General features: G+C 49.5%; 2 protein-coding genes across 3 annotated transcripts; one reads left to right on the top strand and one right to left on the bottom strand.

Moving 5' to 3' along the window:
• Positions 1–1,359: 1,359 nt before the first annotated feature.
• On the bottom strand, positions 1,360–2,596 carry LOC147976808 (uncharacterized). Its single transcript, XM_087519060.1, has one exon. It carries the CDS (start codon positions 2,587–2,589, stop codon positions 1,453–1,455), a length of 1,137 nt encoding a protein of 378 aa, XP_087375186.1. The 5' UTR covers positions 2,590–2,596; the 3' UTR covers positions 1,360–1,452.
• Positions 2,597–4,016: 1,420 nt separating this feature from the next.
• LOC125552898 (uncharacterized) lies at positions 4,017–10,432 on the top strand. Of its 2 annotated transcripts, XM_048716613.2 has the most exons (5): positions 4,017–4,332; positions 5,932–6,044; positions 6,212–9,132; positions 9,235–9,386; positions 9,942–10,432. In XM_048716613.2, exons 3-5 carry the CDS (start codon positions 8,080–8,082, stop codon positions 10,135–10,137), a joined length of 1,401 nt encoding a protein of 466 aa, XP_048572570.2. In that variant the 5' UTR covers positions 4,017–4,332; positions 5,932–6,044; positions 6,212–8,079; the 3' UTR covers positions 10,138–10,432. The 2 variants fall into 2 exon arrangements, with proteins under 2 accessions (XP_048572570.2, XP_048572569.2); XM_048716612.2 differs by having other exon boundaries at positions 6,212–9,386.
• The last annotated feature ends 1,461 nt before the right edge of the window (positions 10,433–11,893 follow it).

The raw sequence follows: 11,893 nt of genomic DNA, 5'->3' as shown, positions 1-11,893 counted from the left end.
ACAGATTACACTATGGTGCTCCGTTCCAAAATTTTAAGTTCATTGTCCTTAAATTCTATGTACCTTATTTCGTATTTAACATCAATATTCCATGCCATCACATATTTATCAAATTTCCCGCCATTATACTAAAAAAAAGACGGGCGCGGCAACGCGCGCCATCGATGATCTAGTGGGGATACACAACAACACTCAGCACAAGCAAATATACAAACCTGCATCAGATACACAGTTCCCAGGCATTAAAAGAAGGAGAAGCTTAAAGGAATTACATTGCAAAAGCACATAAAAATCACACCAAGGCTAGTACAGGGCTACACCACAAAATGACACATAAAAAATAGAGCACTGACGCGTTGGGTAACTAGGAGGAACCTAACTACATCTAAACCTACACCAAGAGGGATTTATTCACTCACAGGCCAAAGGGGACCTGCGGCAGAGGGCAGAGGAGGAACCTAACTACATCTAGAAACCATAGAACCAACACATCGAGAGAAGGAAACACCCATCTACTAGCGAACGAACAGACCACGTATGACTGATCCATACATCTACCTGAATCACAAAACTAAACACGCATGATTCTACCACGAGCAGACGAGGAACAAAAATGGCGGACACCACGAAGCAGACAAGGAATAAAAATGGCGGACACCATGAAGCAGACAAGGAACGATGGCGGACAACACGAAGCAGAACGAACCACTAAAACTACAAGCACCTACCATGAATCTACAACAACACGACCCGGGATCACAACACACACCTAACACGAACACTAACTAAATCACATCAGCAACTAACCCCTAGATCTGGAAGCTACACACCGAGAAATGAACAGAAATCACGCGCTCGAGAGAGAAATTGAGAGACCAACCAACATCAGGAGGCGAGAATCCAAGAGAAATGAGAGAGAAATCAAGCTCCACTGGTGGGGGATCTCGGAATTGACATGAACAGAAAGGAATCGCATTCATTGCCCAAGCGCTTGTTCCTCTATCTTCCTCGCATCCACTGCTCAAATGAAAGGGGACAAAAACTAGAAGAGGGGAGGGGGAGGAGCGGTAACGGGCTGGGACAAAACCGAACCCGACGGAAAAAACAAGCCCGAAAACCAGACAGCCAAGCGCGAATCTTCACGCAACAGCGGACGGCCAGCGATTTGAATGTTGACGAATTTGAATAACAGTTGACTGTAAAATAGCAAATCCGAACAATAAAGGTAGAAAAAATGCAGCACAAATCTCAGAGCAAAAATCGACGGCCAAGAAATGGACTGACCAAACTGAAAAAAAGCTAAAGTAAATTAATAATCACAGTACCGCGTCTCAAAGCAACGATAATCTTGGTCTTCAACTTCACGACATGCCGGCCGGTGGCACGCACGGCCGGGTCACCGCGACAATGTACGTGCCGCCGCTCCTTTCGAAGAACCACCACACGGTCAGGCTACAACTCTACATTAAGCTTGTTCATCCCGCCATCGGCGTGGGCGCCATCCCGCCGCTCTAAGACAAGCAGCTTCACTCGGGCCTCGACGCGGGCGGGATCGCGCCGCCCCATCGCCATCTTCACGGCCACCTGCTCCAGCTTCGTCAGCCTGCGCAATATCGTCCGCAGCGCCACCTCGGTGCGCGCGCCGTCCTCGAGCGCCACCCGCATCTGCCCCCACATGCCGCCATACATCTCCTGGAGGACCTCCTGGCACTCGCGGCCAGGGTAGAGTTGCTCCAGCGTGCGCGGCCGCCCATGGTGTCCCGGCGCCGCCTCCGGCTCGACTTCTTCCGGCGACTCCTTCCTTGGCTCGAGCTCTTCCAGGGATTTCTCGGTGCGTCTTAGCGTGACCGCCAGCTTCGAGTAGGTGGTCTCGAACTCCCACGCGTCCCTAAACGCGGAGACTCTGCCGCTCTTCGTCTTCCGGTCGTGGTTGGCGCGGGGTTTCTTTGCCGCGCTCGGGCTCGGCTTGCCGGCGGGGGCGGCCTTGCGCTTCGGTCCGTGCTCCGGCTCCTCCTTTGCGCGGCGCCGCGTCAGAAAGTCACGCCCGGCCGTCGGCAGCGGCAGGAACTCCGTGAAGCCGCGGAGGAGAGGGCTGTCGGCGGAGCCGAAAACCTCGAGGGCCTTCGCGTAGATTTGATGCGCGTTCAGCGTCCCCTCCATCTCCACGTTGAACAGAAGCACCAGGAGCATGTCGTAGAGTCCGGCGTCCGCCATCTTCACCCGCTCCAAGAACCGCATGGGCCCGGCGCACTCGGTGACCGTGCGGCGGTGCTCCCTCTTGGGCCGCTTCGGCGGCGGCGCGGCGGCGACAGGGTCTTCACGGACGGCTTTGGCAGCTTGGTGGTGGCTGGGACGGCCGAGAAAGGCGTCGAAGCGCTGGAGGAGGTCGGGATGGCCCCGGAGGATGGCGTCCGCCCTGGCCAGGACGGCGTGGGTGTCGGCGGTCTCGCCCCTGCCCAAGCACGCGAGGAGGTGGAGGAGCTCTGCGTGGATGGTCTGGCTGGACGCGAGGCCGGCTTTGATATGTTGTATGAAGGATAGGGCGGCGTTGAATTGGCTCGCCGGAATCTTGTCCGGCAGTCGCGCCATGGCAGGCCGGCGGTGTTTGCTTCTGGTGCGGTGGGCGGTGGTTGATCGGCCTATTTATTGCCCAGGACATGACAAGAGTTTTAGTAGGACTCGTACTACCGAATCGCACTGCAGGTTTTGTTTTTTTAGACAAGAAGAATCACACTGCAGGTGGGACATAAGGCATAGTGTTGGGCTCTTCGATCGGCCCACCTACCGGAAAAGTGTAGAACCAGAAAAAAGAGACCATGGAAGGACGGCTGCCGGCCCGAACAAGAGATGGACCGGCAAGGACCCATGCCCATAAAGGGATGGTTGGGGAATTGTGGGAGGCCACTCCGTTGGTGGTAATTTGTCTAAAAAAAACTCCGTTGGTGGTAATATATATAGCTACAAAATTCTTCTAAAAAAATAATCATATACTCCCTTTGTCTCAAAAAAATGTCGGAACTTTGTGCTAACTTTAGTACAAAGTTGAGACTCTTATTTTAGGACGGAGAGAGTAGCTATAAAGTAAGGGAAATCATTGCGATCACCCGACCGATAATGATGCATACGTCCGCCGTCTCCATGGCTGTCGGATCTAATTCTTAATAGATAACTAGAAGCAGCGTATTATCTAAATTAGGTTTTGCAACTGAGTTGTTGCAACCTCTCCCACTGCAACAACTGGTGTGTTGCGGGATCTGGATCCCCATCCCCTCCAGAGCAGTGGCTGCCCGTGCTCCTCCCAAGCTTCCCGTTAAGTCGACGCCTCCTCGCGCTGCTTGGACCGCCGCCTGCTCCGCAATGAACGTCGGCCGTCGCGCTACACCTGAACTCGAGCTGCATCCGCTGTCCCAAGGGAGCACCGGTGTCCGCGTCCACAGCAAGGAGCTGCGTTTCCCGTCGCTCTGCTGTCCCAAGGGATCACCGGCCTTTCTTTCGGGCGACGTGGTCGCTGCTTGCTGCTAGCTACAACGAGTTTCTGCAACCAGATCTTTGGTGCAAAAATAATGGTAACAAGACCTCGGATAAAAAAAATTAAATTCCAACGAGACCTCTATTGCAAAAATAAATAAATTGCAACAAGATATTTGTTGTAAAAATAATCCGCAACTTGATTTATGTTGCAAAATTTTCTGCAACATAACCCATGTTGCAAAACAATTCTAAAACACAGCATGTGTTGCAATGGTAGAAGGTGACCCTTGGCCACTCGTTCCGTCAAACCCGACTGCTCGCGAGGCGGTAGAGCTTTTAAAAATATTCGCCGGCCGATGCGTAGCAGCTCCCACAAAATAAATCATGTTGAGTTCCTTTTGTTGGACGTGGGGAGAATGTTATAATTTGCAGGAAGAGGAAATTTAAGAAATTCTCATTCAAAAAACAGTTTTTTGGTTCATTTCGAAAGGCATTGTTTGTACAGTGGAAAAGTTGGGCTCCATCTCCAACCTGGTTGAGCCGAACCATTCCATTCCTCCATTCCCCAGCACACACCTAGATCCAGCAACCACACCATGGCAGCAGCGCCGCCGGCGCTCCCGGACGAGCAAGATCATCCTCCTCCGCCTCCCACCCGACGACCCGGTCTGCCTCCTCCGCGCCTCCCTCGTCTGCAAGGCCTGGGGTTGCGTCGTCTCCCGCCCCGGATTCCGCCGCCGCCTCCACGAGCTCCACTGGGCACCCCCCCGTGCTCGGCTTCCTCCTCCAGGACTGGAGAAACAAGCGCGTCCCCCGCTTCAACCCCATCACCGCTTCGTCCTTCTCCCTCGCCGTACCAGAGTACGGATCCTGGCTGGCTGCAATTATCTTATTCTATTTGAGAACTGTTATTATATGCGTCTCCAGTACTCCATAATTTGAGTACTAGCTAGTTGCAAATATCTCATGACTATGCAGCTTACTCGCACAGCACTTCATAATCTGTGCAAACTCCAGCCAGTTGTTAGAAAAGGCAGTCAACGGAGCGAAGTTAGCACCTTGTGTCATCAAATTGGTTGACAGAATAATTGTAGTTGTGTTGTCTAACATCGTAACCCCTTTTTATTTTTACATTTTTGCTAAAAATCAGTCGACTGATTTTGATTTGGCTTTAAGTCAAATTTTGAGGCGTTGATTCAGTCTGAATCTTGGCGCACCGGTGTGTCTGTGTTCCACGTGTGAGAGGGGTTTTGGGGATCAAGATGTGGGCTATTGGGTTCTGGTTTTTTCTTCCACCTGGTCTGGACCCGCGCCCGTCCCCCGAGGGGAAGGATGAAGGCGAGTTTTCCCGGCGGGAGCTGCAGGGATGGATGGTAGGGCAGCGGAGCTGTCCCGTCGGGCGAGGCATCACCGTGTGCCGGTCGGTGGGTGCGGAACCAGGTTTAGGGTTTAGGGTTTAGGGTTCGCTGTCGTCGGTGGGGAGGAAGGTGCGACCATCAGTGCACATTATTATCGTTGTTTTATTATTTCTTTAGTCATCAGTATTTTTGTTGTTTTATTATTTTCTGAATTTCATTGTCTTATTATTACTTCAGTACTTCAGTCTTCAGACTCATTCTTTCAAATTCAGTTTGTTGATCTTCAGTGCACATGTTTATTCATTATTCAGCAAGTCCCTTCTCACTTAGATTTTCATTTTTCAAATCCCTACTTATCAGTCATTCCTCAGTCTATCAGGTTTCTTGTTTTTTTATTTCAGTCCTTCAGTATATATGTCCTCAGTTTTCTTCTGTTTCAGATTTATGTATTTTGTCCTTCAATTTTTAAAATCACTCTTTCTTCAGTCTTTCAGAACTACCTTCTCAGTCATCTTCAGTATTCACTGAACATCAAGACTATGCGATCAGGCCAGGTTTGGGCAAAGGTTTTTCCAGTGTTCGTTTTTTGACGTTCTGTCACTATCTAGGATTGTTCAGATTTTCCTTTTTTTTAGATAACATCGCCACAACTTTATCATTATTATTGTTCCTCACATGAGGATTTGGTTCTTCAGTTTCGTCAATAGTTTCAGTATTAGGTGTCATTTTCATCAGTTTCCTCACTAGTTTCACTGTTCGGTGTCATTTTCTTCAGTTTTGTCAGAAGTTTCAGTGTTAGGTGTCATTTTATTTGGTTGTGCCAGTTACCGCATAGGTAGGTTAGTTAGCTAGTTTAGCAAGTTTTCAGACAGTTTTCTGAATATCTAAATCTCCCATTTCACTTCTTTAGTCTTCATTTTATTTCTTCACAATGATTTTCTTTTTTAGTCCTTCTTTTCCCGGTTATTATTTCTTCATTTTTCCAGATTAGATACACGCTGGAAATGCATTGAATGGAAGTGTCAGTGTTGTTGAATCCTACCATGATGAGATACATGTTTGAACGTCAGAGATACAACTCACAGCAAAATCATTTTTGCAGGTCTGCACAACAAGCCTGCTGACATCCGCGTCGCTTCCAGTGACTGTAGCAGCCAAGAAGGAGCTGCCTGTTTGTGGGGGCGGGTCTCAAGACGGAGCTATTTGGGCTTGAAGGTTAGGTCAATTTTTAGGCATTCAGTTCGGTCCAATTGCAGGCTACGTTTTGCTCTGCCTCTCTTTTTGTGTGTTTTTCGCAACGCTCTAAGAGCTTTAGTTTTGTTATATACAACGGAGTAGGGCCCTGCGGATCCTCTTATTTCTTTTGAATGTTTTTTTTGCAGGAGTTCATTGCCCCCCTCCGTGTGGACTGATTAACACTTCTTCAAAGGGACAGCTAGGTACCCCCTTTTTTAATTTATGTTTTCAGTTTGTGTCATCTTTATGTCAGTCAAATTCAGTTTTCCTTTCAGTCTTCTTAGTCTCAAGTTTTAGTATCCTTATTAGTTTGAGTGTTGCTCGACTGGTGATTCAAAAATATTCATGAATTTGGAAAAAGTTTGCAGATTTCAGAAAAGGTTCATGAATTTTTTTTAAGTCTTGGATTAAAAAAATTCATGGGTTTGATTTTTTTCATGAATTGGAAAAAGTGCGCGCATTTGAATCCTCTGCAAAATTGAAAAAAGTTCATGAGTTGAAAAATTGTACATGAATTTAAAAAAACATGGATTTGAAACAAGTTCACGGGTTTTGAAAAAAGGTTAATGAATTTGTAAAAAGTTCATGGCGATCGGGCATGGACGGGGGCAGTGCAACTCTAGCACAGACAGGGAGTCAATAGTTGGATGCAGAATGGGCGACCAGATTCTAGGCAGGAGCCGGCATAGCTTGTACGGGCGGTGCCGAAGTGCGGATGACCGGCGGGTGGTCAAACATGAGATGTGGTAGTGCTGGAAGGACCGGATATTTTTAGGCGGCTGCTAAATCATCCGCCTAGCCAGCCGTCCGATCTGCCCCTGGTGGCCGTTCGATCACGGCAACACAGCCCCACTCCATGTCTTCCTCCTCTGATCCCATTTCACGAGAGAAACACAGCACCCATTGTGGCACATGTGTCGTGGGACCTCGCGGCACCGAGCCATCGGCGAGCACTGCAACGCAGCTCCAAGAGCCGCCCGCGACCGCTACATCGCCGACGGTCCTCCGGGAGCCCGGCGTGCAGCACCGGGACCACTGGCGTGCGGCTCCATGGCAACACCAAGCGCGGCAAGAAAACTTCAATGCACCGACGACGTCTCCGGTGAAGCTTCATTGCAGCTCCGGCAGCACTCCATTGCAGCCCCGGGTGGCGCTCCATTGCAACTCTAGCACGCGACAAAAAGCTCCAACGCAGCACCGGTGGCGAGCAGCTCAGCCTCCTCCTGCGTGCCGCGTTGCAGCATCGGCGCCCGCCTCCGGCCTTTGCACTGCGTTGCAACACCGGCGGTGAGCAGCCCAGCCTCCTCCTGCGTGCTGCGTGCATCACTGGCGGCGAGCGGTGTCGCCCTCCTGCCTTCGTGCTGCGCTGCAACACCGGCTGTGAGGATCAACAGCTGGTGGTTGCGACGCCCCTCATTCGCGGCACCAACAGCAACTAATTGTGCCGGGATGCAGCAGGCGGTGGTTGCCGTCGTCCCTCCCGATTCGCAGCAGTGGTGGCTGGTGGTCGGCGTTGCCATGGAAGCCCTCCCCTCTCGGATGTGAACAACGAGAGATGGGGAAAGGAAAGAGACGAACGTGGAGAACGCGTGGAGGAGAGTGAAGGGATAAGGCTGAGGGGAAGAGGTGGACTAGCCCACAAGGGCACGTGTCGAGCAGGGGACAAGGTTTACAAAATGAGAGATCAGTCGGTTGGAAATAAACGTTTTTCATATTTTTATCACTTGCTCTGTTCACCATATACAACATTGACATGTGGGCTCACTTTTGTTGAGGTGTTTTTCTAAGAAAACTATTATAGAAATGAGGGACACAAGTGTCTTTTCATGTGCCAATTAATACCGTTTGCTGAAAATATGGAGGGTAGTGTTGGGAAGGAAATTCGGAACCGATGTCAAATAGGGAAGAAAATAATTTTCAGATCAAATAGGAGAGACATGCCTAACTCCTTTTAACAAACTGCTTGGGCTGAAGCATTCCACTCAACCACCCAGATCCAGATCTAGAGACCACCATGGCAGTAGAGTTGTTGACGCTCCCGGGTGAGCTCTTCGAAGAGATCCTCCTCCGGCTTCCCCCCGATGAGCCAGCCTGCCTCCTCCGTGCCTCCCTTGTTTGCAAGGCCTGGGGTTGCGCCGTCACCTGTCCCAGCCTCCGCCGTCGCCTCCACGAGCTCCATCGTACAACCCCCGTGCTTGGCTTCCTGCACGACCGTCGTGACAAGAGCATCTCAGACTTCATCCCCACCACAATATCGTCCTTCTCACTCACCGTTCCAGACCGCCGGTGCTGGCGGGCCCTCAACTGCCGCCACGGTCGGGTCCTCTTTCTCTCTAACTCCAAGGGCCAAAACACCGAGGAATTTCTCCTGTGGGAGCCAATCACGGGTGCCCAACAGCGCATACCGGCGCCCGTGGCTTACGACAACATAAGTGCGAACGTGATTGTGTACCCACCTGCCGCCGTGTTCTGCACAGCGGACGGGTGCGACCACCACGACTGCCTGGGGGGCCCTTTCTGCGTGTTGTTCATCTTCTCTGTCAACAACGTAGACACTGACGATGACACTGACGACGACGGTGTCACGTGGGCAGGCATATACTCGTCAGAAACTGGCACCTGGGGCGAGCTGACCTCATTGCACCCCTTCTGGCCCATGTGCTTCACATTTTATTCCAGTGTGCTTGTTGGGAGGTCTTTGCTCTACTTCATGTTTGATGATGGGTCCATCCTAGAGTATGACCTTGCACGGCACGGTCTGGCTGTGGTTGATCCACCTGAGTCAGACTACATCGACCAATGTAACATCATGCTGGCGGAGGACGGCGGACTAGGTGTTAATGAAGTTATGAATTTGCACCTCAAATTGTGGGCACGGGAGGCGAGTGATATCACTGATGCACGATGGGTGCTGAGCCGAGTCATCTACCTCGGCAGTTTGCTCCCAATTAGTGCTTTTGTGGATGCAGAGACTAGAGTGCTAGTGTTGGGCTTTGCCGAGGGAGCAAATGTCATCTTCGTGACCACGGTTGCTGGCGTCTTCATGATCAAACTACAATCAAATGAGGTGAGAAAGGTGTGCGATGATCATGGCTTTCGTAATTTGATTCCAGTTGTCAGCTTCTACACTCCTATGCCTCGAGTTGAGCACAAGGATCCGTCGTTGAAGCATAGTGAGGAGGCAGATGGTACCGACCAAGAAGGGGAGGAGGAGAAGACAGCAGATCATGCACAACAGTTGATTAACAATGGGTCCAATGTTAACAAGGAGGGGGACTTTGTCAACATCCTCGAATGCGCTATCCATGCCACAGAGAACAGGTTAGTTCGGTGCTGAAGCATGCCAATGTATTCTTTGTGTGGAAAATAAATTGCAAGTAGTTCAGTGCTCTTTTGGGTCTGTAATTGTTCTAACATGCCCCTTGTTGCTCTAGGCCTTTGGCTTTTGTAGTTTGGTTTCAGATGTTCTATGGTAATGTGATTACTGAGCTATGAGTGTGTTGCTGTTTGAGATGTTACTCGAGAGCAATACTTGGGAGTTAGAGCCTAGTATGTTCTGTTGTGATTAGCATCGTTTTTATATCAAAGTTCAGGTACCATGCTACTCTACTTGAGAAATGTTATATGTGTCCAGTACTGGCTAGTTACAAATATCTCATCACTCTGCAGTTTATTCATATAGTACTTCATAATGTGTGCAAGCACTAGCCAGTTGTTAGAAAAGGCAGTCAACAGAACAAAGCTAGCACCTTGTGTCGTCAAATTGGTTGACAGAATTATTTTAGTTGTGCTTTTGTACCGTAGATCACAGTAACTTTCTGCCTTGTGTTATACTCCTTGACATATAGATAGAAACTGAATGCCATTTATTGTCAGGGTTCCACCTTGTGGGGAAGTTGCTCCAAAGTGTACCGGCACGGTCAACAAATATGGATGCAGCTTGCTATGTGAAGCTCAAGAGGCGTCTGATCCTTTGGGTGATGTCCCCAAGAGTGCGCGGAATGAAGAGTCCGCGAAGAGTTCAGATAGAATCCACAAAGATGGTGCTGGGAACTCAGAAAACCTGCAGTAGCAATGTCGATGATGCTCCAATTTCAGAGAAAGGTGATTCTGAATAATGTGTTCTACATACTCGTGACTCAGGGCTGTAGTGGCGATGCCAGGGCCGCAGTACTGTGCGTTGAAATACTCTTAAGTTTGCATTATTATCTAGGCATATGTATATGGAATAATTTCTCAAACCAGTCGTGGAACCCTCTGCCATCAACATGGCACAGATTGAAGTGTGTTTGGGACTTGGAACAGTTTGCTATGTGGACATATATCTTAAACTATCACCATCATTCATTCGATATGGGACCATTTAATTCGAGTTGTTTTCCTAATATTTTACAGTACTGTGCATTGTTCAGCTTTACAACACAGATCGTAGATGATGTTGCACAAAGCATAGGGAACTTTTGCTTGCTCCAAACAAGCTTGTTTGTGAACGTGTACCTGATGCCATGTGTCAGTTACACCACAACTTTTTTTTTTTGAGGACTAGAGTAAACAGGCTTACTCCAGTGGGGGCTTACATTCAGAGAGCATTAGGCTCCTTAACCCATCGGGTACATTTGCAATCAGGAAATGGTCCCCTGTTCTCCTAGCTTCTGCTGCAAGCTCACGCGCAAGGGAATTTCGTTCTCTGGCAATGTGAATCACCTGTTGACTAGCAAAACTTGCTAGTGACGATCTTGTATCCATGATCAATCCATAGGTAGCTGACCGGTTCTGGCCACCTTCTTTGAGATCATCAGCTAATGATTTGCAGTCTGCTTTCCACCAGGCTATGCCCGTTAAAACTACTCCCTCCGTTCGGAATTACTTGTCGCAGTAGTGGATGTATCTAGACATATTTTAGTTCTACATACATCCATTTCCGAGACAAGTAATTCCGAACGGAGGGAGTAGATGCCAAAGCATGCAAACCCATCAACAAGGTCTGTCCCTCAGCCTCCTGAGCACAATTTGCAGGGCCTAGCTAGCTTCCTGCCCATCGACAAGTAGACGTGCCCTTTGTGATCCCGTGCTACTGCGCCTCCCCAACACTGTTTGCTGTCAGGAAGGAAAGAGGCATCTGTGTTCAGTTTAGCAGTTCCTCTCGTCGGTGCAGTCCACTGTATTTTCTGACTTGCATGATCCCGTGGGCAAAGATTGGTCCGAGCCCCGCATCCTTTTCCATCGAGCGCCGGTTCAGCTACTGCCGCATTCTTCCATTCATTATCCAGTCTCGACAGAAAGGCAGCTGACGCTATGACTGGCTCCTTGCCGTCTCCATGCACGCAGTTATCTCGCAGGTGCCAGCATCTCCACAACAGCAGCGAGATTTTTGCACGTGCATTATCAGAGACAGTGCTCAAATAGGATTTGCAGCCAATCCTCACCAGTGTTCCAAAAATGTTTTTCTGCTGGAAGATCCCATTCCTCCCTCATTTTGTATCTCAACGCTCTACTCTTGGTACAGCTAACAACTGCATGGCATTCATCCTCATCCCCACACCCGCATATGTCACAGGTCGCATCCAGTGTGATCGTGTGCCTGCACTTGTTCTTCTTCATAGGCTCATAGCCAGAGTGTTTGTCGCTACCCTCCATCCAAATATTCTCACCTTCGGTGGGACGTCAGCCTTCCAAATGAGGTCCCATATGCTGCGATTATCTGGGTTGTTCGTCGAGCTAGAGGGTTCCAGAGCCGACTATTCTTGATAGCCATCGCCAAATTATAAGCACTCCTAACTGTGAATATCCCGTTCTTTTCAGGGTGCCAAGCAATGCAGTCTCTCGCA

This window comes from Triticum urartu, chromosome 4A (assembly GCF_056163025.1).
Source record: "Triticum urartu cultivar PI428250 chromosome 4A, HENAU_Tu73, whole genome shotgun sequence".
Classification (NCBI taxonomy): domain Eukaryota; kingdom Viridiplantae; phylum Streptophyta; class Magnoliopsida; order Poales; family Poaceae; genus Triticum; species Triticum urartu.
Note: the sequence above shows the minus strand (reverse complement) of the source record. Positions and strands in the feature narration are given on the sequence as shown.

Bases quoted from the DNA above. Each gene is read 5' to 3' on its own strand.
- LOC147976808 (XM_087519060.1), bottom strand. From the start codon at position 2,589: ATGGCGCGACTGCCGGACAAGATTCCGGCGAGCCAATTCAACGCCGCC.
- LOC125552898 (XM_048716612.2), top strand. From the start codon at position 8,080: ATGGCAGTAGAGTTGTTGACGCTCCCGGGTGAGCTCTTCGAAGAGATC. The intron at 9,387-9,941 runs GTTAGTTCGGTG...ATTTATTGTCAG, and splicing joins ATCCATGCCACAGAGAACAG to GGTTCCACCTTGTGGGGAAG.